The 27156-nt window shown below is 37.9% G+C and overlaps 1 protein-coding gene across 1 annotated transcript in view; it reads left to right on the top strand.

Moving 5' to 3' along the window:
- Window positions 1-27156, top strand: part of LOC124555203 (RNA exonuclease 1 homolog) — a 221774-nt gene that overhangs the window by 56748 nt on the left and 137870 nt on the right. The window contains exon 3 of the mRNA XM_047129048.1: window positions 15709-15875. Coding sequence (XP_046985004.1) covers window positions 15709-15875 — 167 coding nt within the window. The remainder of the gene's footprint in view (window positions 1-15708; window positions 15876-27156) is intronic.

Here is a 27156-nt window from a genome sequence, read left to right as displayed (position 1 = left end):
AACTAAAATGTCCGTAATTTTTATGTTCGTCACTCAAAGATATTATAGCAAGGACTATGGTCCATTACTATACTTCGATACAGTTATTCAAACTTCGTATGCTTTAACTTTCTCAAAGCTAAATTTCCAATTCCATTCTTATATTCAATGTAACGTTCCTTCATGTAGTCTACTGATCCTATTATTGGTTATTCGGCATGTAATAGTTAAATACTGAGCACAACTTTCTCTTGCGCACACAATTCCTCAGATATTCTTAGTCCATGACCTTACAGCAAAGATCTACTTAGACTGCAGTATAAGTTTAAATGTAAGTCTGTCCTGTATAAATTAACTATAGTCACTTTCCTTGCAGTTTAAGAGAAGTGTCCTGATACCTTCTGTAGCATGTCACATGGAAATGCATTGCACGCCGCAGCTATGTGGACTTATTCAGAGCTGAGAAAACAAGACGAGAACTAACAATACCTGTGGGTGGTTTATATAGTAGAATTTAGAAACAGATTGCGTCCCTGTGACCTTAACAGAAGGTACAAATTTTGCATTTCAGCTCTCCAGGATATAGCAGGGGACAATTTTTCCAAATAATTTCCCTGAGGTGCTACTTTGCTGTGGACATTATTCTGATGAGGAATTGTGTATTGATAATTTTAATTAAAACATTTTCAGTGATTATTTCTGATATTATCAATAACCTCTCTCCTGTATGAGAGTAAGCCTGATAATCTTGTTCTCAATTAAAAGAGTGGTTATAAGGTTCAACATTTTGATAGAGCTGCACTGTTGTTTGTTTGTAGCAACATGGCGACGGCATCACAAGAAAAATCATTTTGTGTGTTGTAATGTGTGCAAAGTCAATCCATTGTTCATGTTCGATGTGCATTTCACTGTCGATTCAACAACAAGCCGTCTTTGCACAAGCAGATTTATGACTCGCATACAAAATTCTTGGAGATTGATTGCATATGCAAAGGGAAGAGCACTTGTTGGCCACACACGTCTGATAAAAATGTTGAGCATATGTGAAATGCATTCACATGGAGCACTTGGAAGTTCACAAAGTGGTCAGACCAGGAACTTCAACTTCTTCAAACAACAATGTGGTGTGCTCTGAAACAATGCCTCCATGTGAAGCCTTAAAAGTTGCAGTTACTGCAGCAATTGCATCCCTGTGATCTTAACAGAAGGTACAAATTTTGCGTTTCAGCTCTCCATGATTTTTTCCAAATGTATCATCTTTTCAGACTGTTGGATGTTTCATCTATCAGGAAAAGTAGATCACCATAATGCAAGAATTTGGGGGTCACAAAATTCTGGAATTGTTGTTGAACAGGAAAGAGTGTCAGTGAAACTGGAAGTGTTTCTGTTCATAAAGTGTATGGACCTTTCTTTCTTGCAAAGGGAACTGTGACAGTAATATACCTCGACATGCTGCGACATTGGTTGTTTCCTCAACTTCACAGATTCCAATGATTTCATTTTTATACATGATGATGCCCCGGCTCACTTTCACAGTGAGGTGCGCGTTATTTTAACACAACCCATCCCACAATGTTGGACTGGAACAGGTGGACGACAAGCTCTAGTTCATTGCTCTTGGCCTCCCATGTCACCAGATCTCACACTTAGTGATTTTTTTCTGTGGGGGTACATAAAGAAAGAGTCTTTGCCCCACGTAAGTTAACTACTCTTCAAGAGCTGAGAAATCGAATTGTTGTACTTGTCAGTTCAGTTAACAGGGACCTGTTGATTTGTGTTTGTAATGAAATGAAATACCATGTGGAATGAAATGAACTACCATTTCGTATTTTGTCGTGCAATACTTGGTGTTCATATTGAGGGTATAGTACAGAGTCTGTACAAGCGAAAACTTTGACCCTTCCTCAGTCCAGTGACATGTGTGTTTCTATCCTTCAAAGTTTGTCTGGAATAAACAACTGAAATATATTCTTTCTTTTTGAATCATCCTGTACTTAACGGTTGTGTCACGTCTTCTGGAATAGGTAAACAAGAAAGAGCCATGACACAACTTTTGGTTAATACTTCATTAATAAACACATAACTTGAAGTGGAGAAGGTAACCAGTGTGTGGATGGTACAGTAATTGAAGATAACAGAACACCAAACACAGTACATTGAGTCCAAGGTGGTAACAGTCCTTGTCCGGTACATATTGTGACACACTTAACATGAAGGTTATGTGGATTGCAACTCACACCACTGAACATAAACTGCCACAACAACTCCGGAACTGCCAAGTGTACATAAATAGCAGCCAGTGGCAGTGGATCTGTGAAGATTCCTGCGGGTGTTGAGGACTTGCTGTGGTTGGCCACTCCGGCTGACATCTAATACATCCTCTGGTGGTGCCAATCTTGGAACCACAATCCGCATTACAGATGACACTACACTTACTGCCTTAAATTATAAATAATTTTAGTTATCTAAAAATTAACCTTTCATGCATTCATTGAATATAATTTTTAGCCTGAAAGTGTTGAGTGGGGTTTGTTGGCGTTGGTTGGTGTCTAGTCTTTCCACAGGTCTTGGCCATGGGGGGCAGGGGAACAGTGTTTCACTCTTTCCTAAATTGACATTATCACAAATTGTCAAAAAAATAGGCCTACTTATTTCCTTGGCAGCTCACCACAGTAATGCTATTTAGAAGGAAAGACCTTCTTGGTCACTTCCCACCATCACCAATAATGTAAGTGAATTGCAAGTATAGACTTGCACTGAACAGGAGAGTTTCATAGCATATTTACAGGCTAAGTTGTAAAACAACAGTTCAAGGAAGAAAATATTGTGATGTTTTGGACTACTGTATTTAGTGGTCATTCTGCTTTACTGAGGGAAATATTAGAAGTAATGGCGATTTGTCATGACCTTGTGTGGGAAAGTGTTTTCTGGAATAATTAACACAGTGACTGCAAACCATAAGTTACCTTGACCCTGACAGTCTGGCTACTGTTGCCAATTACAAATTAAGTCTTACAAAAGAAGTTTACACTGATGAGCCAAAATGTTATGATCAACTGCTTAATAGCTTGTTTATCTGTCTTTGGAACAAAGTACATCACTGATTCTGGTTGTCAGGGAGCCAACAGTTTGTTGGTAGTTTTGTAGAAGTACGTGGCAGGTAGATATCTACACACAGTTCATGCAATTCACATAAATAACTGTCTGCTGATTTGTGTACATGGCAATGGTACCCAAAAGTGACACAGATGGGTGCCATAGGATTTGCAACAGGTGAATTTGGTCACCGGAACATCAATGTGAGTTCACTTTAATGCTTCTAAAACCATTGTAGCATGGTTCTGACTGTGAGACACGGACAATTATACTGCTGAAAGATGACATTGCTGTCAGGGAAGACATCAAGTATGATGGGGTTCAGGTGGTTCGAGGCTGTCGGAAGAATGTCTCCCATAGCATAATACTGCTTCCAACAGCCTGCATCCATGGTGCATTACGCATTTCAAGCCAGCATTTTTGGAGACAATCATCGACCTAGTGCAGCAAAAATGTGATTAATTCAAAGAGCTAACATGTTTCCATTAATCAGTGGTCGAATCCCAATGGTCCCATGCTCATTGCAATGATAATTGATAGTGTCGCTGGGTCAACATGTGATGATGTAAGGGTGGTCTGCTGCAGAGCTCCACAATGTACGATGAATGGTGAGCTCTGAAACACTTGGACGTGTGCCAGAATTGTGCTCTTTTGGCTGAGATGCCACAGATCACCACCTATTGTACTTTACAGAGCATAAACCTATCAAGCCCACATTCTGTGAAGAGGCACGGACATCCAACCATTTAGCACCTAGTGGTTGTTTCACTGTTCTCCTGCCTCTTTCCGTAGATGCTTACGACAGTAGCACATGAACATTCGACCAGTTTTGCAGTTTTAGAGATATTGTTTCACAGGCTCTGTGTAATAATAATCTGCCCTTTGTCAAAATTGCTTATCTCAATGGATTTCCCCATTTGCAGCCCCTATCTTCACTAAGGTGGTCCACCATCCATGTATGTTCTGCTTACAGACTTTTGTTATCATGTCATGTGCCCGCAATGCTACCAGGTAGCATCCAACATCACAATGGACAGTAGTCATAGAGTTGTGGTTATCACTGTATATATTAGTCACCTATGAAAAGTATAGTACCAAGCCTAGATTTATTCTGGAGCAGGTCGAGTGGATACAGCAACACACACAAAGTATTAGATCACTTTATAAGAGTTGAACATTCTCAAATACTTAACTTGGAAACAATCCATGTCAACAGGAATGTCACTATGTATTTTTTACTGTCTTTATAGCTTGTGGTGCCATTGTGAGGTAAAAACTGTCACCTGAGACGACATGCTGTGGATAACACCATATTCGCCCTCCCCCCTTCCCCCCTCCGTTTCCACCACCCACCCAAACATCTGCATCGTCATCGTGTAGTGCTGAGACACCTGACGACGATGGGAGCCTCATGCCAGGAGACACCTGATGACTGTGGGAGCCTCATGCTGGCCATCTGAGGGTAGACTTCTGTGGACGTCAGCACTTCCATGGATGTCAGCAACATTGATGGTGGTGTAGACACCATTGGCACCACTCTGGACAGTACCAACCACAATGGGTGGAGAGTCGGAGCTGATTGCTGTTTCGGACCCCAGTGATGTGCTGGATTTATGGGCTAAAATTCTGCATCATGGTCACTGATTTAAAAGTTCTGCAGCAGGTCCTTCTGATTCTGATGCAGCTCAGAGGAACCTTGAACAATTTAAAATGAAGAACTCAAAACTTTGGTGATGGCACTGTGCTCCCAACACTGGTTCTTGCCGAAAACTTTAAAGAAAACACTGTCTTGCTACTGGAACTATGTCTGACCAGGTGGAACAATCTGTTTCCATGGTGGCTGCAGAAGATTCAACAAGGTACAGTGATGACAACGATGAAATAATTCTCCTGGCAGCTTCTCATCACTTGGAAAGGAGCAGTGGGAGAAAAGAAAAGTCTTTAAGACTTGCTCCTGTGTGTGGGGGGAATGGACTTTCTCCATGTGACTTTTGAACATTTGAACAAACTATGCAGCTTCACTTTTAAGATAAAGGTGGAAAGGAGCAGTAGTTACGTGGTTTATGCAGTTGTTGGCACAAAACTTGAAAATTGGCTGTTGTTCAAGACAAGGACAACAGGAAGACCCTCAAGGCAGAAAATAGAAGACAAAGCTGATATAGTATGAGTTGTTGTGGTGGATGTCATGGGGGCTACAAAAGGAAATTAACTGTCCACGCCTATGACCAGCAGCCATTGTGTGTTCCAGAATGGACCTGCAAAATCTGTGTGTGTGTGTGTGTGTGTGTGTGTGTGTGTGTGTGTGTGTGTGTTTTGTGACGGTCTGGAAGGACATGACCACTGAAAAAACTGTTACAGTGGAGCAGACTCGTGCTCTTTCAAACTACATGGCCACCAGCAGGGTACATATTGCAAAACTACCTGAAAAGGTAGGTCAGAAGCAATTGCTCCAACCATATGCCGCAAATCAAGAGGAAAGTTTTGAGGAATCTGAAAGTCTTTAGTACCAATTTGATAATATGGTTTCTCAGATGACTCAAACTGTGTCTAGTGCTTGTTGCTGCTGTAGTCTTCAGTCCAAAGACTGGTTTGATGCAGCTATCTGTGCTACTCTATCCCATGCAAGCCTCTTCATCTCTGAGTAATTACTGCAACCGACATCTTCCTGAATCTGCTTAGTGTATTCATCTCTTGGTCTCCCTGTACGATTTTTGCCCTCCATGCTTCCCTCCAGTACTAAATTGGTGATCTCTTGATGCCTCAGAATGTGTCCTACCCACCGAACCCTTCCTCTAGTCAAGTTGTGCCACAAATTCCTCTTCTCCCCAATTCTATTCAGTACCTCCTCATCAGTCATGTGATTTAACCATCTAATCTTCAGCATTCTTCTGTAGCACCACATTTCAAAAGCTTCTATTCTTTTCTTGTCTAAACTGTTTATTGGCTATGTTTCACTTCCATACATGGCTACACTCCATACAAATACTTTCAGAAAAGACTTCCTGGCACTTAACTCTATATTCGGTATTAACAAATTTCCCTGTCCCTTAGCATCACCTGATTTAATTCAGCTACATTCCATTATCCTCGTTTTGCGTGTAGTAGATAATTAGACAGTAAAAGAGCCCAACATTGTAATTTTTGTGCTGTCCGCGGTAGGACAGGTTTGGAAGGATTGATCGAAGCTCTTTAAGGCCAATGATATGTAATCAAGTAGAACTTCTGACTGTACAAATATTGGTGAAACTCAGTAACACCATAGACAATGGTGACCACCTCTTTTTCAAGTTGACTGTAATTGCATAGCACTTTGTTCAGAGTTTTCAGGGCGAAAGCAATGGGTCTACCAGATGAATCAATTTATGGGAGAGCACATCTCAAATTCTGTAAGAAGATACATCCACAGATAACACAACTGGGTTAGCTGGATCAAAATGAATCAGACAATGACAACAATGTGTCCTTTAAGTGCCGAAATGCATTCCGACATTCTTGGGACCACACAAAAGGAATGCGTTTCTGGCACAGTTGTTTCAGTGGAGCAGCAATTTGTGCAGCACTTGCAATAAACTTAATGTAATTTGTTAATTTGCCCAGTATGGCCCTTAACTCCTTGATGTTATGGGGTGCTGACAGATCTTCAATTTGTACAAATGTGAACGAGCAGGGTGAAGAGCTTGTGGATTTATAACATGTCCTAAATATTCAAATTCTTCATGGAAGAAAGAACACTTTTCCTTGTTAAACTTTAAGTGAACCACGATGAACACATTCAACAAACATTCCAAATTTGCTACATGTCCAGTGGGCATACAACCCATGACAACAAAATCATCAGAATAGTTTGTAGATGAAGGGACCTTGACTGTTAATGTTCCAGGAAATGTTGAAAAATGGCAGGAGCAGAAGCATTTCGAAATGGTAGTCCTCAAAACTAGAACAATACCAGGTGAGTGTTGATCACAAAATATTGCTTGGACTGCTCATCCAGTGACAACTGTAAGTATGTCTTACATAAATCAGTCTTGGAACAGAATCTGCCCTGTCCCAGTCTGTCCAATAGTTCCGCCTGTCATGAGAGAGGAAGTGAATTCACGACAGATTGTGGGTTTACCATGACTTTGAATTCACACACGAATGTAAACTTCCTGGTGGCTTCTTAATTATGACCGAGAGGGATGCCCACTGCCTTGCATAAATGTGTTGTTGCAGTTCCTCAGCAAGCTGCTCATGTTTAGCCTAGGGGACAGGTCTATTCTGATAAAATCGTGGTTGCACATTGTCTTTAACAGTAATGTGCACCTCAAAATCTTTAGCCTTTCCTAATCCTGGTTCCAATAGTTGACTGTACTTATCGCACAAGTGAGAAACATTGGTATTAGGCACTGAAACACTGATTTGTAACGCGTTGTAAGACACAGGTTGAGCAAATCAAACAAGTCTAAAGCAAAAAGGTTTGTACTGTTTCTAGAACACAGTATATGAAATGAAATTCACTTTGTAACATCGTGAAAAGTTTCTGGCAAGCTGCAAATGCCAAGTATTGGTATTTCGTACCTATTACATGCAGATGAACAGAAGTAGCCTTCCGTAGCCGTGGGCCACCTGTCATTTCATAGGTATATTTACTGATGAAGGACAGAGATGCTCCTTTGTCTAATTGGAATTTGTCTTTTGAGACATTCTTAATTGGACTAAAAGTTTGTTCCTCTGTCTGTGGACTATAGCGGAAGAATTCTGCAAAGCAGAAAAGCAAGTCTCCATTGGCACCAGCTGTAATGCTTGTGCTGACCAGAAATTCGCTTTCTAGAAGCTACGCTGAAGCCATGCAGTAGACTGGTGCCTGCCCCGGCTGTGTTGTGCACAGAGTATGTGGACATAACGGTATTTACCACACGTGAAACACTTTACGTCGTGACAAGGACAAGCATTTCTATCATCATCTGAAGAATGCTGTGGACAAAAATTCGACATGTAATTCTAAAATATGCCTCATGTACCACATGACTAAAAGGTTTTTTTCTTTACATTTACTGTTAATCTGAGCCTTGCTTTTATTCACTTTAACAATAATCTTAGACTGAGAGTGAGTGCCGTGTGCATTATGAACAAGAGAAATAGATGGAGCAGCAAAATAAACTTCAGTGTGTGTCTACAGTACTTTAAGACTCTACAATAGACAAAACTGTGTAGGATAGTAAAGCATATGCATGCACCTGACACATTTTCCATGATTGCATCATGTAAAATGACATCACTATAACAAGACCAGTTGAACCTACAGTAACTGGTTAGCCCTTTGTCAGCATTACACTGTATGAACGACTGTTCAGGCTACTTCTTTAGACAAAAAAAATTGAATCTCGCCACAGCAATGTGCTTTGTAATGCTCATCAGTTCTACGAACGAGTTTTTCATAAAAATTATCTACTGGATGAGAGTCGGGGAATAACTTTATGCATGGACAGTACACATCAGTTTTGACAGTGGACAGAAAGAAAGCAATATGCACCATACCTGCAATGTTGTATGCCGTTAAGTGTGCTTTGAGTTTGGTGCATTATTCCAACCATTCCTTTTCTTTACTGTTAAACTGACAAAACTTGGGATCAGTAACCGGTTGTGGAGCTGCTTGTTGCGAAAGTGAGGTTGTCACCTGCTATACACTGAGCAGCAGTCATTCGAGTCTGCCGCATCTGAAACTGAACAACTTCATTTAGAGACATTTCTCATGGGGACTCGGACATGGTTAAACACTTTATAGGATACACAAAAATATGCAAGTATTGTTGTCACCGTTCCTAGGGATACACCAAGCACTCGTGAGAAGTACGGGAGCTTATTGTATATGGCGAACAGGACAATATGCTGGAGTACAAAAGCCACCATCATTGTTGCAATTGTAGTGTGATTTAGCAAGCCTAGATTTACGTCTGGAGGAAGTCGAGAAGATACTACAGTACATACAAATTATATTTATTAAAATTTGAAAAATCTAAAAACTTAGCTTGGAAACAGTCCATGGCCACATGAATGTCTTTATGTATTTGTTACTATCATTGAATGCTGTAACTGTTACCACTTGATACAATACAGAATGATAGTTGCATCTCAGTGTACAATTGCCTTATAAACTTGATACACTATTCTGACTTACAGGTATGATAGGTCACAGCCAGATCTGGGCTAAAATGATGATATCATGGGCAATGATTACAGAGTGGGCTGAGCAGTGCTGGGCTCTGATGTAAGCAAGCTTCCAGCAGTGGCTGCATATGGAAACTCTTGAGGGCATGTCTGTGCCGACATCTCTCATTCATTGCTGCACCTGACAGTGGCTGTTATTAGCTTGTGGTGTTGTTGTGAGGTACCACATGTAAATTGGGACCTCACTCTTTGGATGACACCACAAAAAGTGTCATAAAAATTCAAGTTAGCAGGTTTCAGGCATAATATATGTGTATTAAAAGTTGACTGGGTGTGGTGGGGCAGACCCTTTATTTTTACACTGGGAAACAGTAACTTCAAAGTGCTTACAGAGGCTCATGTGAATAATATAGTTTTAGGTGTAAAATGTGTACATTGTATTATAAAAGGCAGTAAAAATTATTTTTATTGGTGATAAGTCTGGAAGCATTATTTTATACAAAGAGGTAGCTCATCTTGAGAAACCGAGCCATTGTAATTCATGATGTTTTTTCTGTCTAGTTCTCACTCTGCACCATATGTATACTGAGGTGATGCCACACCCCTGGCAGAACTGTCAAAGCTCACACCACACCACCCCCGCCTCGAGCCCTTTAGCGTGTAAACATACCTTTCTGCAATTTTTTTTCCATGCAGATTTAGAAAATTTTAGAAGTTCTTAATTAGTTCAATAATAACATAGAATTATTTAAAAATATTACTTACATGAACTATATTGATGAAAAATATTGCACATAACACGTTAAAGATACCACTGTAACAAATAAATTACAAATTATGTACACTTTAAAATACTGAAAGTATTAAAAAAAAAATTATATTATTGTTTATGGCTGCTGCTGTAATTGATAATACAAGTATGGTATACATTGAATAAGAAATTGTTTGCTCCTCATAAATTACTATTCATAAATTATTAATTAGAATTAAAAGACAGAGCTGTAATAATGAGTTGAGAAATTATTTCTTTCCAGGAATTGTGTAGTTGTTGCAATTTTACTTTGCCTTTCCTTGCTTTGAGCCTAGCAAATTCATTGAATGTCATCAAGTCAAGTTTAACTGCTTGAGCAGTGCAGCTGACGACAAATGGTGTAATAAACATTTGTTTAAACTAGGGTTCAACTTGAGATTAACAGAATATATCTGTCTCTAAGCATAATGAATAACAAACAAATTCTGTAACATTATTCATCTGACGCAGGGGACTTATTATTTAATTCTTTTTAGATTTACACAGCAGATCGTAGCAGCCAAAGCTTAGAAGCAGAAAAACTGGCTTTGGGGGAGGGGGGGGGGGGGGTGCAAGTAAATTACATATTCCCTCCACTTTTTTTGCTCACATTCTCCACCACTGCATCTTATCCAGTCTGTCTGCAAAAATTGGAAGTCTCTGGGTAAATAGCATATTTGCTTCAGTACTCTCTCACTTTATGATGATAATTGGATAAAATGATACCGTAGAAATGACACTGTTACAAAAGTGCGAGTTTACAGTTGCAGATGGAAAGAAAGGTTTCTTCTTGTAGGCAAAGGACAGGAACATAAGGGGAGAAGAAGTCACATACATCTCCCTATTAATTCTTAAACTGTCTTTCTTCTTATTTTCTTTTCTGGCCAGTTTTTGCACCCCTTTTGTGTCACTGAGCTTTGTGGGGGCCGATCTTAAACCCCCCCCCCCCCCCCCCCCCCCCTTCAGTATGGCACTGCTCTGCACAGCTTTATTTGTCATGCTTTCTTATCAGTGGAGGGTATGTCCGTAAATAATGTAAGATGCCTTTTGTTTGTGGTTTCATCTGGGTGACTGGCATATTATACACTTTAAATACTTGAATATCTTTTTCCTCTGACAGGTGAAGAGCTTGAATGTAAAATTAATCTTTTGCAGAACTTAGTAATAGAGGAGCATATGACCGTATTAATCAGTGTCTGATGTGACATTATTGTGGTTTCTGACTATACAAGGTTTCAAAGAAGTATTGCCATTTCATTTAGCAACTTCAAAAGTTTAAGCATGGAGCTTGTTAGAAATTGTAAAAACTTTCCTTTTGTCATTCAAATTGCAAATAAGCCACTGCTTTTGATGATACAGTTGGACTACAAGTAAGATAATGAATCAAACTGTATGAGCCACTGAACGTGGCATCTGGGAGCAGTATGTTCATTTTGATCATGGCAATGTTAACGTGAAAAATAACTATAGAATTAATTAAAAAATGATGAGCACAATCACAGTTCACAATTTTTGGCCATTTGATACTAACAAGTTCGTTAATGAGTTACATCATCATAATTCCTACCAATTTCCTTTAAGTTTATTTTGCAGTTACATGGTTTGTCCTTGTTAACTGATGCACTTGAAAAAAGGATGTAAAGAAATATTAATTGAGATCCTGTTTTAGTAACTGTGAAGATTTCTACCAGAGTAAAGTTAGAAATAAGAATGTAGTAGAAGTGTTTCCTGGTCCTAGAAGCAGTGCAGATGACCTAAGTAATGAATTTTCTGCTTTTCATTAAATAAGAAATAACAGTATAATAGATAATTGTCACTCATAGAAATCTGTGTATACAGAAGAAAAGTGAATCATCAGAGTGCTTTTGCGATAGAGGTGTAAAGGAGACATCAAAACTGAAATACTTCCTGTGCTAGGGTGTTTATATCTGGTTGGAACAAAGAAAGGACATCACACTAACGCACTCAAGTATGGAACTCTGACAGAACAGGAATGCAAGTTCTAAGTTACAAGAGATTTTTGTTTTTAGTCCAATGTATGCAATTTGATGACAAGAACACATAAGCTGAAAGAAGAAAAATAGACAAACTAGCTGTCATTCATCCTTTCTTGCAGTTTCAGATACAGGAATTTGCACAAACTGGGGTCCTATGTGACTATTGATAGAAAATTGGAGGCTTTCCAAGGGTGCAGCAGTTTTACGCAGTATATTCGCAATAAGCCTGCAAAATATGGAATAAGGTCTTTGCTATGTGTGACTCAAAAGCATTTTTTACAAGTAATTTAGAACTATACTGTGGAAAGCAAGAGGATGGCCAGTATCAGACCTAAAACAAGCCGAGTGATATAGTAATGCACCTGGTTCCTAACATTGACATCAGATTTGATAACTGTCATCCTTTGGTGACATATCCCCTAAAGAAGCAGCTCATTTTTATGGGGACACTGAAGGAGAACAAAAAGAGAAACTCTTGTTGAATTTGAGGGAAGCAAAAATTGATAAGTTGGGTCTTCAATTTTAGAATTTCAAAAAGATGTCACTCTCACTTCATAAATACATGAGAGAAACAGATCGATGATATTGCTATCCATGATGCATGAACTACCAATACTGGATGATAAAATAAAAAAAGCTTGAAATAATAATGGACTATGACATGAGAAAAGGAGACTTTGACACCGTGGATCAATCATGTAATGCATACAATGCCTTGTGCATAACAAGCATATGTCCAATGTGCATCTTTCACTCTTTCATGAATGTCGCAGGAATCAGTGTGTAAGTTTTGTGTACCTGAAATTAACAAAACCCTTATTATGCAAGAAGAATTTTTCAAAGAATTTAGTAATGGTGTTGATGAAGCCTCATCTAACTGAAAGATACAAACTAATGTGTCTTCCTGATGGCATTTTTTCATTCTTGATTAAATATCAAAAACTCTTGGAAAAGAATGACATATGTCCATCTACTTTTCAAGGATCAACAAGCAAGAAATGTGGGAGGTATGTAATTTGTGGCCGAGAAAAAGATGTATCAACAACCATTATATGTAATATATGCAAAAAGTTTGTAAGAAACATTTGACAATTGCTTACAGTTGCAATAACTGTAATGACTAAGTCCTTAGTTTGACTGTGACTTATGTTCATGAGGCCTAAAATGTAGGGGCCACGCACTAAACTGAAAAATAAAGTAAACCTCAAGTGAAACATTTTGTATTAACTTTTTATTATATATTTAAATTGTTATCTAAATAATTTCAAATAATCAAACAGGTTCACAAAAAAAAAAAAAAATTAAAATGCTCAGTAACAGTATTCGCAAAATAAACACCATTTTTGCAGAGTTTGAGACCGTGTTATGTTAATTAATTTGTGGGGTATGAAAAATCTCATACGCCTACTCGACTAATGAAAATGTGGTGTGCCTGCTTGAGTATTAATATACATTATTACAACAAAGAAATTTACATTTCTTTTATGTTTGTTCACCAGATGTGGTGTGGAAATTTTTAAAGGTGTAGTTTTTAACTTACATAAGACACAATACATGCAATTCTGTACTGCTCAAGACCTGATCGCGCAACATTGGAAACTAATCACTATAGCAAAATATTGTAATTTCCCACATGTTTACATTGATAAGAATCTGAACTGGATATAACATGTTATAGATTGTCGTCTTAAACATCAGAGCTTTGCAACTTTTGTATAACAGAAGTATATCTGGGAAACGAAAATCTCAAAATTTGTGGTTTACTTTTTATATTCTCATTCACTGTTGTCTTCATTGAAGAAGAAAGTGTTGCTGCACAGAAATGTGTAATGATGTCCAATGTAGATCCTTGTTATGCAATTTGGTACACCAGCATCTGCCTCTCAGTTTATTTGCTCCCTTAGGAAGTTACTGATAATTAATCACAGTTTAAGAATAAGAACAACATTCATGTATATAATACTAGGAGGAGAAATGACTTACATTATTGATCACTCAGTCTTAATATGACACAGAAATGGGTGAGATTTGCAGCCCTAAAATTTTTTAACTCTTACCCCATTAAGTGGAATAATGTGAAATTAATTAAGAGGTCTGACCATTAAAAGAATCTAAGAAAAGAACACTAATTTAATACATTAATATCAGTGGGATCCAGACTTAGGTACTTTGTTGTTTTGAAAATGGCTTGTACTTCTCACAAGTTTCACAACTTTTGGTACTGTCTGCTTTATTTTACACCAGTTTCGTTTCTTGGTTAGTTAACTTATATGTTGACAAATGTTGCATACATTACTACTGTATGGTGTGGTTAATGACAGAATGCTATTGAATTATGAACGCAAACAATAGTGTCATGTAGAATAGAGAAACGTGTTTGTGCAGCACTCTAAGGAATGGAGTAAAGGATAGTTGGCATGCATACATGTTGAACTATTCTGAAAAGGCAAATATAAAAGTTTTCTTTAAAAGCTGGCCCAACTAGAGCAATTGAAACACAAAGCAGCACTGATAAGCCTTTAAATAAATAAAGAAAAAGGTACTTTGTCATCATAACTGACAAATATATACATAGTATGGAGTCATAAGAACCTAAAACAGAAGCTTTTGTTGTGTAGAAAACAATTGCTGGATAGTGTGTCATGAAAGTAAACTAGGGTCATCAGAATGACTATTTTCTGACTGAAAGAGGAAAAGGGACACACTACCATAAATGTGGAATGTGAGAAAGAACATGTACTTTGAATGTAAAATATAGATATACAAAGGGGACTCAAGAACAAAGAAAAAGTTTTCTCACACATTGAGCTAAAAACAGAAAATGGTTTTTCCCATGCTCATATGTCAAAAAATGGCAATGCAACTGAATTACATAAAATAGAGAAATCTAAAGACAGCTTGTGAATGTTCTAGTGGGCCTGCATAACACACGAGGAAAGAGGGGCACATCTGCTTGGACATGTTGTCATGGTCTATGTTGGCTGCTTATCTTGCTAACAGCTCTAACTTCAAGTTATAAAAGGCCATTGTGTGTAGCAGATTGCGGTCCTTGGAATATTTTTCCTCATCTCTCTCTCTCTCTCTCTCTCTCTCTCTCTCTCTCTCTCTCTCTCTCTCTCTCTCTCTCCCCCCCACCTCCCCCTCCCTCTCTCCCTCTCTCCCTCTCTCTCTCTCTCTCTCTCTCTCTCTCTCTCTCTCTCTCTCTCTCTCTCTGTGTGTGTGTGTGTGTGTGTGTGTGTGTGTGTGTGTGTGTGTGTGTGTGTGTGTGTGTTTTACGGCTGTATTTTGAGATTGCTTCTAACTGAACATGAGTTGTTGGCTTACAACTTATGTTGTAGTCCCTTCATTTGGATACATTTGTTTAAGTCATAAATTTATGGCGCACAGTATTGAACCAGTTGTAGCATAGATTTGTTTAAATTCGAAAGTGCTGCTGCAGATACAGAAAAGGTGTATATAATTGAGATTATTTGATGGGCTCAGGAGACACTGACAGAGAATTCATGGAGGTTTGTGATGCATTGCTTCATTGTAAGACTGTGACTAATATGTTTCTCTCTCTCTCTCTCTCTCTCTCTCTCTCTCTCTGCATTTCTCATCATTTTCATCCAGAAAATGATATTCTATGACTTATTGGGATCCTGTGCTATTGCTGTACAGTAAATTTATTCTATAATAAAATTATTGTTTTTGTTTTAGGGAGAATATCTGAAGAACAAAATTTTGAAACTGGTGTAGATTCTGCTGCTAGTGATGAAGACAGTTCAAGCACAGATGAAGATGATGTAACTAAGGAATGCTTACGTATATTTCAAGAATATGAACCAAGACAAGTGACATGTGTCCCTGAGCCAGTACAGAACAAGGTAAGTTTTTTATTGGTTAAGGCTACATGAAAAGAAGAGATTGGGAGTGAAATGAGATGAAAAGTTCTTAGTTGCTAATTATATCACTTAATGATTGATTTACTGTTTCCTTTACTTCAAAACAAAATAGATTTTAGAAAACATGAGGTTAAACAGAACACAATAATGTATTTTTTACTGTAATGTTGAAAATTGTACTTATTTTTCATAATATAAGTGTAGCTTCATATTAATAACACTACTTTATCTACATCTACATTCCACAAGCCACCTTGCAGTGTGTGGCAGAGGGTACTTCGTGTACCACTGTCATTTCCCCCCCTTTCCTGTTCATCACGAATGGTTCATGGGAAGAACAATTGCTGGTAAGCCTCAGTGTGGAATCAGATCTCTTTTAAATTTATCTTCACGGTCTTGTTGTATTTATGCAGGAGGAAGAAATCTATTTGTTGATTCTTCCAGGAATGTACGGGGTCCGAACTTTAACAGTAAATCACACAATGATGCAGGACGCCTCTCTTGTAGTATCTGCCGCTGGGATTGGTTGATCATCTCCATGATGCTTTTGTGCTTACTAAATGAACCTGTAATGAAATGTGCTGCTCTTCGTTGGATCTTTTGCATTTCCTCTATCTATCCTGTCTGGTATGGATCCCACACTGATGAGCAGTATTCAAATACTAGTCAAACAGTCTGTCTGCTTAGCTGGATGGTAACGTGCTCGCCTCCCATGCAAGTGGGACCAGTATTGATTCCTGGCCAGTTTGGAGATTTTCTCCACCCGAGGACTGGGTGTTGCGTTGTCCTCATCATCATTCCATCCTCATCACCGGCGTGCAGGTCGTCCGATGTGGTGTCAACTGAAATAAGACTTGCACTTGGCGGCCAAACTTTCCCGAATGGGGCCTCCCGGCCAGCTATGCCGTATGCTCATTTCATTTCTAGTAGTCAAACAAGGGTTTTGTTAGCTACCTCCTTGTTAACGGACTATATTTCCTGAGGATCCTTCCAATGAATCTGTCTGGAATCTTCCTTTGCTGCAGTTAGTTTTATGAGGCCATTCCACTTTAAATCATTCCATATGCATACTCCTAGATATTTTGTGCAAGTAACTGCACCCAGTGATTTTTCTACAATTGTGTAATCATATAGTAATGGGTCTTTCCATTTGAGTACATGCAATACATTACATTTCTTGCTCTTGAGGGTTAATTGCCACTCCCTGACCAAGGGCCGATCCTCTGCAGGTTTAAAAAGGTAATGGATCTATAACACTCCCTGCCTGAAGTCAGTTTTACATCTGAAGGCTTCTCTCTATTGAGAATAACATGATGTGTTCTGTTTGCTAGAAGCTCTTCAAGCCAATCACACAGTTTGCCTGATGTTCTGTATGCTCACATTTTGTTAGTTAGGTGGAAGTGTGAAATTTTATCGAATGCCTTACAGAAGTCAAGGAACACAGCATCTACCTGGACACCAGTATGTACCACCTTCTGGGTATCATGGACAAACAGATCAAGCTGGGTTTCACATGATCATTGTTTTTAGAACCCATGTTGATTTCTAAAGAGGAGAGTTTTGGTCTCCAGAAATGTCAATATGTGAACATAAAATGTGTTCCAAAATTCTACAACTAACCAATGTCAGACATACAGACTATAGGTTTTGCAACTATTTGACGACCTTTCTTGAAAATGCAAACGACCTGTGCCCTTTTCCATCAGGAACACTACTCTTCTCCAGAGACCTACAGTATACTGCTGCTAGAAGAGGGTCAAGTTCTTTTGCATACTATCTGTAGAATTTTATTGGTATCCTGTCATGTCCAGTGGCATTCCTTCTGTTGGGTGATTTCATTTGCTTTTCTATACTATGGTCACTTTGGTATCAGCCATTTCGTCATTCGTGCAATGATTTAATAAGCCACAATGCTAACCATCTCTTCAGATGCATTGGGCCACCACTGCCTCTGAAGAGGTACTACAGTGTGATCTTCCACTCTGAAACAGTTGTAGAAAAAGATGTTTAGTATTTTGGACTTTTCGGTGTCATTGTCTGTTCAGGGGGATTGTTGTCCCAGAGTGTCTGTAAAGATGGCTTCCATCCGTGTAATGATATAACATGAGACCAAAACTTCTCAGGATTTTCTGTCAAGTCAGTAGACAGATTTTTACTTTTGAGTTCATTGAACACCTCATTCATGACCCTGCTTAGCTAATTTTGACTACATTCATTTGTTTGTTTGTCTGTTAGGCTTCCTCTCATTGATGAACCTCTCTTTGCTTTCATAGCATCTTTCTAACATGGCTGTTGAACTTCAGTGGGTCTTTTCCATCCTCACAACTGTGCTTCGGATGTACATATCTAAAGTGTATTGTACAATGGATTTTGAACTGTGTCCATTGATACTCAACCTTGTTAGTGCTGAAGATGAAACTTTCATGCTGACTGCTCAGGTAATCTGAAATCTGTTTCTTTTCACTCTTAAGCAGAAAGATCTTCCTACCTGTCTTTGTATTCTTATTTACATCTGTATTCAGGGATGCTGTAATGGTTTTATGATCACTGAATGCCTGTTCTACACTTACTGATGAGGAGGATGTGGCAAGTGCCGTACCCCGATTTCCACAGACTTCTTTCAGCGTAAGAGGAGTGAAAATTAGTGAACACATGTCTCACTTATCTGTATGTACTTGACCATTTCTGAAAACATGACGGTCAAAGATTCCAAGATTTCGAGGTACTGCATGTGTCTTTTGTGGCGCGATATCGTCAGATGCAGTGGTGGCCCAATGATTAGCATTGTGGCCTATTAATTTTGCGCCCTTTGTTTGAAGCCTGATTATTGTTTTTATTTATTTTATTTTTATTGTTTTCACTTATTTTCTATGTCCGTAGAAGATTACTACATGAATGTTTCTTGTCAAATTAGTGGGTACAAGGGTGTTATATTAAATGTGAAATTACAACTGGGCTTCACAGTAAGTGCCACATATTTGTTATAGAATGTATATGTATATGGTGCTTTTTAAATCTCATATTCTGATATTTCATTTTCATATTAATTCTTACATTTTATTCATATATTTATTCTTCAGGAAAATTTATGTGTTCCCTTGGACAATACCAATCATGGAAACATTTGAAACACAGACATTCATAACACCATGAATACTGCACAAAGGCAGGTTTGCCACAGTGACAGTTTTCGTATAATTCACACTGAAGAAAGAAACATCATTAACACTGGTGAATATTCCACATGTTGGCAATAATTTTGTAGCAGACCATGCAGAACTGATCACTTTTCTGCAAAATGGCGCTTGCAGTTCATTATGAATCAAGATAAGCTGCTGGAATTTCTCTGAAAACAATTTCAAATAATTTTCTTTTTATTCATCTGATAAGCAATTTGTAGACGAATAGGGACAATGTTTCATCAGTATACACTGGAAAATGTTTTGTAGTAACTTTCTACAGACACAGGTGTATAAATGAACAACAAAAATAAAAATAAAGAGGATAACCGCATTTCGAACGTGGGACGCATAAATTAAGAAGTCGTGACCCTAACTATTGGGCCACCATTTTGTCTGAGGATATCACCCGGTGAAAGGCATGCACAGGAGCTTGAAAACTTTGACTGTCAATTTTTCTGAAACGGTTGAAGATCTACGGATAAGCTAAGACATGTGTTCACTTATTTTGACTCCTTTTCCACTTAGCGAAGTTTCTGGGAAATCGGGCTGTGGTACTTGCTGTGTTCTCATGAGTAGAGTAGTTTGGGTATGTTTGTTGCCAGCAGATCTAAGATGTTACCTTCATGAGTCAGATCACTATTAACTGCTCAAGGTAGTTTTTGGATAAGGACTTTTTTTTAACTTTCTTAAGGCTGTGGAAAGTACAAAATGTATATGCGCACAAAGGTATTTTAATGTTTTGGGTCGTAATTTGACATAGTGTCAGCTATTGTTAACTTTGAAGACAAAAGTCTTATTACATGAAAGGTACACTGATTAAGAAGCTAGAAACATATTTCAGAGAACATGCACACGAGAACAAGGTAAAAGTTTTTGGACTGGCACAGAGATGACATAGAATACCAACGAAATTTAGAAGTTTTTTTTTTTTTTGGGTACATGTTGTGCAAAGTACTGTTGTGAATCAAGTGTCAACTTGAGCTGCCAAATAATTTTGCTTATATGGTTTTTTTTAATTAGGTATGTTGTGTCCATTTTTTCAAATAAAATTTTGTGTTTTGAACATTTTGCCACCAGTGTAAATTTATCCAAAGCTGACAAAGCCCTAAGTGTGCTTCTTCATTTCCACCAGTTAAGAAATAGGCAGTTGAATTCAAATATGCCTGTAACTGTCATGAAGATGGTGCATGTGAAGTGCATCAAAAATGTGCTGCAGAAAATGAGGAAGTTCTCAATATGGTGTTGCAAGATAAGCAATGAAGTGTGTGTGAAATAGCTGATGCCATATGCATATCACAGTGAAGACTGTGCCACATTTTACTTGGAACATTAATTAGAGGAAGCTTTGTGTGATATGGGTGCAACATTTATTGAATGATGATAGAAAGTAAATTAATAAACAAACTGTCTCTCATTTATTTGCAAAGGCAGACTATCTATGAATAAAAGGAATTTATCAGCAACGTTTAAACATTAGAAAAATGATTTTATGCATTAATTTGTTATGGGGGATGAGGTGTGGAACCATCACTTCATGTCCGAAACAAAAGAACAATTAGAATTGTTAGAAATTTTGAGGTGGAAGCCCGTGGAACCAAAAAAGGAGAGTCAATTTTTCATTTTTCTGAAATGTTGTATGGTGAAATATTATTTGATGCTCAAAAGTAATTCTTTTGATGGATTACCCTGCAAACGTAATGGTAAATACTGTGTAAGTCTCATAGACCAATTGGATGGAAAACAATGTTAAAAGAGACTGGATTGCAGAAGGGGAAGGAGGGGGAATATTTATCAGAATGATGTGCCTCCCGAAAAACATTCTTTGTGGAATGGGGGAGAGGGGGAGGGGAATTGGAAGTGGAAGAACAAGTTGTTGGAACCTACACCATTTTCATCAGATTCGGCAGCCTCTAACTTATAGCCACATATAAAGATATTGGTCACTGGAAAACATTTTGGGCCTAGTGAAGAGGTTGTGACAGCATATTTTGAAGAAATTCTTGAATAGTGAATTGAGAAAGAATGTTCTTATATATATATATATATATATATATATATATATATATATATATATATATATATATATATATATATATATAGTTTTTCTGCCGAGCTGACAAGTGTTCACTTTGTTGTTGTATAAGAAACTTTATTTGCTGTAAAAATATGACATTCACAGAAAGAGAGAGAGACAATTTATGTGATGAGAGGTCTTGTCTCTATAAAATGTCTAGGTGTGTCGAAATTGTTTGAAAGTAAAGAAACCTGGGGATCTAACAACTGTGTGGAAAAGTAAATTAAATTCTATTGTAATAAAGAAGCAGCTTAAGAAACTGTTCCTACAAAACAGCTATTATTGAAGGTTGATATCTAATTGCTCCAGAAATATAGGTACCAGTTCATGAAGTGAAAATTTGAGGAATAATGGCAGAGAGCTATTTAACAGATGACAGTCAAATCAAACTAACTGTATAAGTGTTGCAGAAGTAGTATGAGGTGAGTAAATTGATATTTCAAGACATAGATTTGTTGTTGTCCTGAGACTTGTACCTTGGCAGCATCAGTTGAGTCAAAGAATTAGGGCTGTTCAGCGTCATTGTAATTTTTTTGATGAAAATGTGTGATTTTTTGGACTCACTGTAATTTTCTCCAAAACAGAAGATTATCAAAGATGATGATGCAACAGTAATATGAATTCGTTCTTCATTTAAATGATGCACACAATCCACAGTAGTCTCTAGTGATGACCATTTTAATAAGTTTTCAACCCATAGGATTCATGTATCTCTGAGCAGTTTACAAATTTGACACCACAAGTGCTGACATCTGTCTGTTGCAGGTGTGCATATGAGAGTGCTTTGTGGCATGCGAAATGTCTGGACAGTAGTCCATTTCGTCCTAAGCTCATCCCAACATATCATCAGTTATTCACTCTACAGTGTAAGAGGTGCATTTATTTGAATCGCCTAACTGTTGTGGTCAAGCTGGGCCATGCACACAGTATACCTGATGTAATACCACAAAAAGAAATCGGATGTTAAAATAGGAGATTGTGGATGTCAGAGTAAAATCGGGGGTTCATGAACACATTGGTGCCAATGAGGAAGAGTATAGCCATGTAGTAAGACAAAATTGGAAAAAAAAACACCTTCTCCTGCTGGTGAATAAGTTATTCTGTTATGTACAGGCAGATGAGACCAGTGACAGTAGCATCTAAGGCACAGAAGAGTCAATATACTTTGAAAATCTGAAGTAAAATAAAAGGGCCACTACACTTAGCATCTGTGTATCACATAAAACACATTCATCTTTGGTATCTTGCTCATGACCTACAGTTCATGCATATTTTGTCTGCCCCATATCTGAAGATTATGGCAGTAGTAATATGTTTAACATTTAGATCAGAAGGCAGGCAATACTTTTTCTTAATCTGTTGTTGCAATTAACCTAGTATACTCTTTCTTAGGAGACACCATGCAGTGGGTTGTGACACTTTTAATTAACAACTAGAACATGATATCGATTTCTTTTGGCTTCTTAGATGTGAAGCTGGCAACTTCCACACAGTTTCATCCATGTTAGACACTTATGAGGACTTCATGTGGGGCACTAACATCTAATGAATAGGACTTGCTTAACTCAATATGGTATGTATCTGGTGGCTGCATCTCGCCTTGGGTCCCAAAATATATTTACACTGTTAACAAAAGCACTTGTTCCTGTACTGTCCAGAACACTGCACTTACAGGAGCCATCTGTCAACATAGACATTTGTGGATTGTCTGTGTCATTTCAATAAAGAATTAATCAGCTGTACCTCTGCATGACCTTGTTTTGAGGAACCGTGTAAGAATGTCCTCCTATTATCAGTACTGTACAATAGATGAGAAAAAATAATAGGTTAGTACATTGACAGAAAGTTGATGGAGAAGACTTAAATGTGTAATGCTTTATGGAAACACTGAGAACTTTCAACAGAGACAGCTTAATTTAATAAGGCATGTGTCATTTTATATCACTGTACTGTTGAATATTGAGCTCATCATAGTTAAGTTAATGCTGACTTACGAACACATTTCAGTTTGCCAACTAGATACAGCATTCGGTAGGAATGATTCAGTTAATGAATTTCTAAAGTGGTTCAGTGGTTTTTCAGGTTTAGTTGTGTCTTCAATAATGCCAAATACTGTAGCCTACGGGAGGAAAAGAAACTACTTAGGTGGACAGTTGAAGTTGGGATTAGAGCGAAAGTGAAGTATTACATTATTAGTTAGCTGTTTACACACAAATAGTAATCAATAAGTTCCTGATTTACTATCGAAAGAAGTAGGTCAGTGTTACACGATATAGCCATCTAGCTTCTTCAGCACAGTTATCTTTAAAGTTAAATGTTGAGTCTGCTACAAATGCCACACTTTGAAACTGTCTCCATGTAGCTGCTAAACAAATCTTTCAGCTCAGTGTGTTATTTGTGTATAGTCTTCGAGCTTAACCTTTTGGTTCTCTGTAATGGATGTAGAAAGAAATCATATAAAGCAATTTCCGACCCATGATCCTGATGAGGCTCCAAAGCCATTTTGTTTGGCCAAAAATTTCCCATCTGACGAGATATATCAGCAGAAATTTCCTATTGTAATCTAGTCTTTCAATTTTTTTAGCCCTGTGTTACTCCTTCTTGTCGTCGGGCTTCACTCTTTATTCTGTTGCACTGTCTTGCCAACATACTTTATTTGTTTTGTCGAATTAAGATTGACTGAAATCTTGGTGTGTAATCTACATCATGTGAATGAGAGTTGTGTTGATAAATTAAAACAAATGAAATTGTAAGTTTGATGTACTATTGCAACTGTGATAGTGATTGCTGAAATGATTCCTTAATGAAAGCAGCATCTGATTCTTGTCTTATGTTGGTCAAAACTGTGTAAATCTTTTGTCTACAGTGACTTTCTCGATGAACAAAACTAGCTTTGGAATATGTCTTCCTGTGCACTTAAGCCCATAAACCTTTATTACTGCTTGGTAGTATCCGTAATCAAATTTTTTACTACAAAAGGAAAAAAAATTCGCAGTCATATTCCGTATAATTCCTTAAAGTTCTTTTATAACTGCCCATTTTCTTTCAGTGCTGCCTACTCCGTCTTTATTTCACAGTTCTCAGTTCTGCCCTTCCATTTCAGAGCAGACATAGAGTGACTCAAAACACTTGATATAGAGAAATTAGGCCTCTGGAGGAAAAGGGAACAACTGTGGAGAGAAAGCTGAATAAACGTAAGTAAGTACTAACTGAGACTGCACTAAATTTTGTACCAGTAAGAGAAGTTTTTCATTTACACATCCCATTTTGCTGCTGTTACATTGAGCCATTACTGAGAAATTGTAATTGGGGCACAATGAACTAACTTGAAAACTCCATAGACCTGTAACAATTTTGTGAAGTATTCTTAATAAGAAGAAAAGGGCAATGCATTTGTATTAAAACTAGGAGAAAAGTATGGAGGATGGAGATACTTTCACCACCACTAAGGAAACATTTCAAGATACCTTAATACATCATAATCAAAAGCGGTATAAGAAAAAATTAAATAAATAAATATTGAGCTTTAATGATCGGTTTGAATTTCTCAAAGTGCACAGGAAGAGATTCCAGCTGCTGTCACTTAAGGCAAAGACTGATTTGTTACTCTACTTAAATATCGTACTAGACTACTTTACAGAATCTTCTAAGTTGGCAGCATTATTTGGAGGCAAGATATGTTATATGAAGCTGGAACAAAAATTGAAATACACAGATTTACAAATACATGCATTCTGCGTATCCCATAAATACATCAGAAGGGAATCCATTGTATTATTAGATATTTTGGACTAAATTGTGTTTTTTGTGTAGAAATTATTCAAATTTACAATGATTTTATTGGAAGAACAACCCTACAGTAATAGACCAAGTACAATTTCCCTATTGTATTTTAAAAGTTGATTTATTATGTTACAAGGCATGTTCAGAAAGTAAGTGTACTAGACTTTAATTTTTTTTTTTGGAAGGGGGGGGGGGGGGGAATGTATGTTTGAAAAAAAATTACAGGTTATTGCTGATAACTTGTTGACTATATTTTTACATAATTGCCATCCAATTCAGTGCATGTGGTGAGCTGTGGCACAAGCTTCTTTATGCCCTCCTCGAAGAACTCTGCAACCAGCTTCTTTTCCCATTTCAGAACCTCTTTCTGCACCTGTTTTTCAGTGGAAAATTTAATTCAGTTCATGTGTGCCTTTAGGGAGATAAAAAGATTATAATCTGAAGACACCAAGTCGGGGGAATATGGTAGATGGTTCAAAACATCCCAGCCAAATGAGTCTAAGAGCACCTTGGTGGTTAAGGCTGTCTGAGGACAGGCATTGTCTTGCAACAAGCAGACTTCTCTCATCAGCACCATTCTGAATGCTCCTTTTAAGGTTTATAGGGTTGCGCAATGTTGTTATGCATTGATGGTCTCCTCACGAGGAAGAAATTCAACCAAAATGATGTGTTTTTGTTCCCAAAACACCAAGGCATGATTTTTTTCCCCCTAAATTGTGGTTTTGATTTCTTTGGCAGATGAGGAATTGGTGTGACACCACTGTGATGACTGACTTTTTAACTAAGGCATGTAGTGAGCCACTCATGTTTCATTTCCAGTCACAATAGAGCACAGAAAATCCTCACCTTCCAATTGAAGTCGCTCAAGAAATTTGCGGGTGCTATTGACCAAAATTTTCTTCTGCTGCGCTGTCAACTGTTTTGGGACCCACTTGCACACAGTTTCCGGCATCCCAGCATTTCTATGAGTGTCTTGTATAAGATAGATCTCGGGAGTTGTGAGAACATCACAGAAATTTCACGCGCTGTCAATCTGGAGTCTTCGCGAACAGTTTCTTAGATTATTTTTTTCACCAACTCATCACTCAGAATGGGAGGTCTTCCTTTTCTCTGTTTGTCATGAACATTTGTTCTGCCTCACTAAACACACTTCACCATATAAACACATTCATTCTGCTCATAACACCTTCACCATAAACTATCTGAGTTGTGAAAAAATTTCGATAGGTGTTATTCCTCCTGCGAGTAGGATGGGGATCACAGCACATGTCTTCACTTGGCAGGATTTCTTACCAGCATCTTTCACGCCACTGTACACTAAAACATGAGTTTACATACTAACATGTTCCTGTGATGCTCACTCCAGTCAGGGCATCTCCTCTCCCCCCCCCCCCCCCCCACCTCAAAAAACAAAAAAGCAGCTTGTTGGTCAAGTACCCATACTTTTTTTAACATGCCTCACAGTATGTATACCTATGTCTGAAAAACAAGAGTAAAAAAAACTTTTTTAAAATGAATATCATTGGATATTTGTAAATTAACACACTGACTTTGTGAAATACATTCACACAGTTGACGGAAGGAGCAAAACATTAATAGATTTTGTTCCTAAAAGGGATCACAGATTTTGCAGTTTGCATTGAGCTTTTATCTGAAGTGCCAGAGAGCAGAACAGTATACTGCTGTTACAAACTGAGTTACTGGTACTGTGTTCCCTGTTGATCAGTTCAGTAAATAATGACATAGATGTCTTCTCTGCCACTGTTCAGTTGAGCAACCATGAGGCTTTACTTTAATATTCATACATACAAATATACATATCACACATTTACTAACAAAAAGTTCTCTCTCTCCTTCCCTCTCCCCCCCCCCCCCTCTCTCTCCCTCACCCTCTCCCCCCTCTACTCTCCCTCTCTCCCTCCCTCCCCCTCTCCCGGGAATGGTAACTGCTGTGTTGTAACGAGCACAAGTTAAGCAGATGTATCAAATTGAGAGAGAAACCTTAGACATTTTTAGAGTACTAGGGAAATTTATGCTGAGATTTGGTTAGCAAATAGCATCAAATTTGACCAGAGATATGCAGGACATACAGGAAATAATACATTTCAAGTTTTTATTGTGTTTTAAACAGCTTTGTAACTTAGAAAAGAGTGTAGTGTATGGATACAACTTGGGCATTGAGGTACAGTCATCACAGTGTAGACATTTACAGTCCAAAATGGAA

The sequence above is a fragment of the Schistocerca americana genome, chromosome X (assembly GCF_021461395.2).
Source record: "Schistocerca americana isolate TAMUIC-IGC-003095 chromosome X, iqSchAmer2.1, whole genome shotgun sequence".
NCBI lineage: Eukaryota > Metazoa > Arthropoda > Insecta > Orthoptera > Acrididae > Schistocerca > Schistocerca americana.
This window is presented reverse-complemented; position numbering and strand designations above follow the sequence as displayed.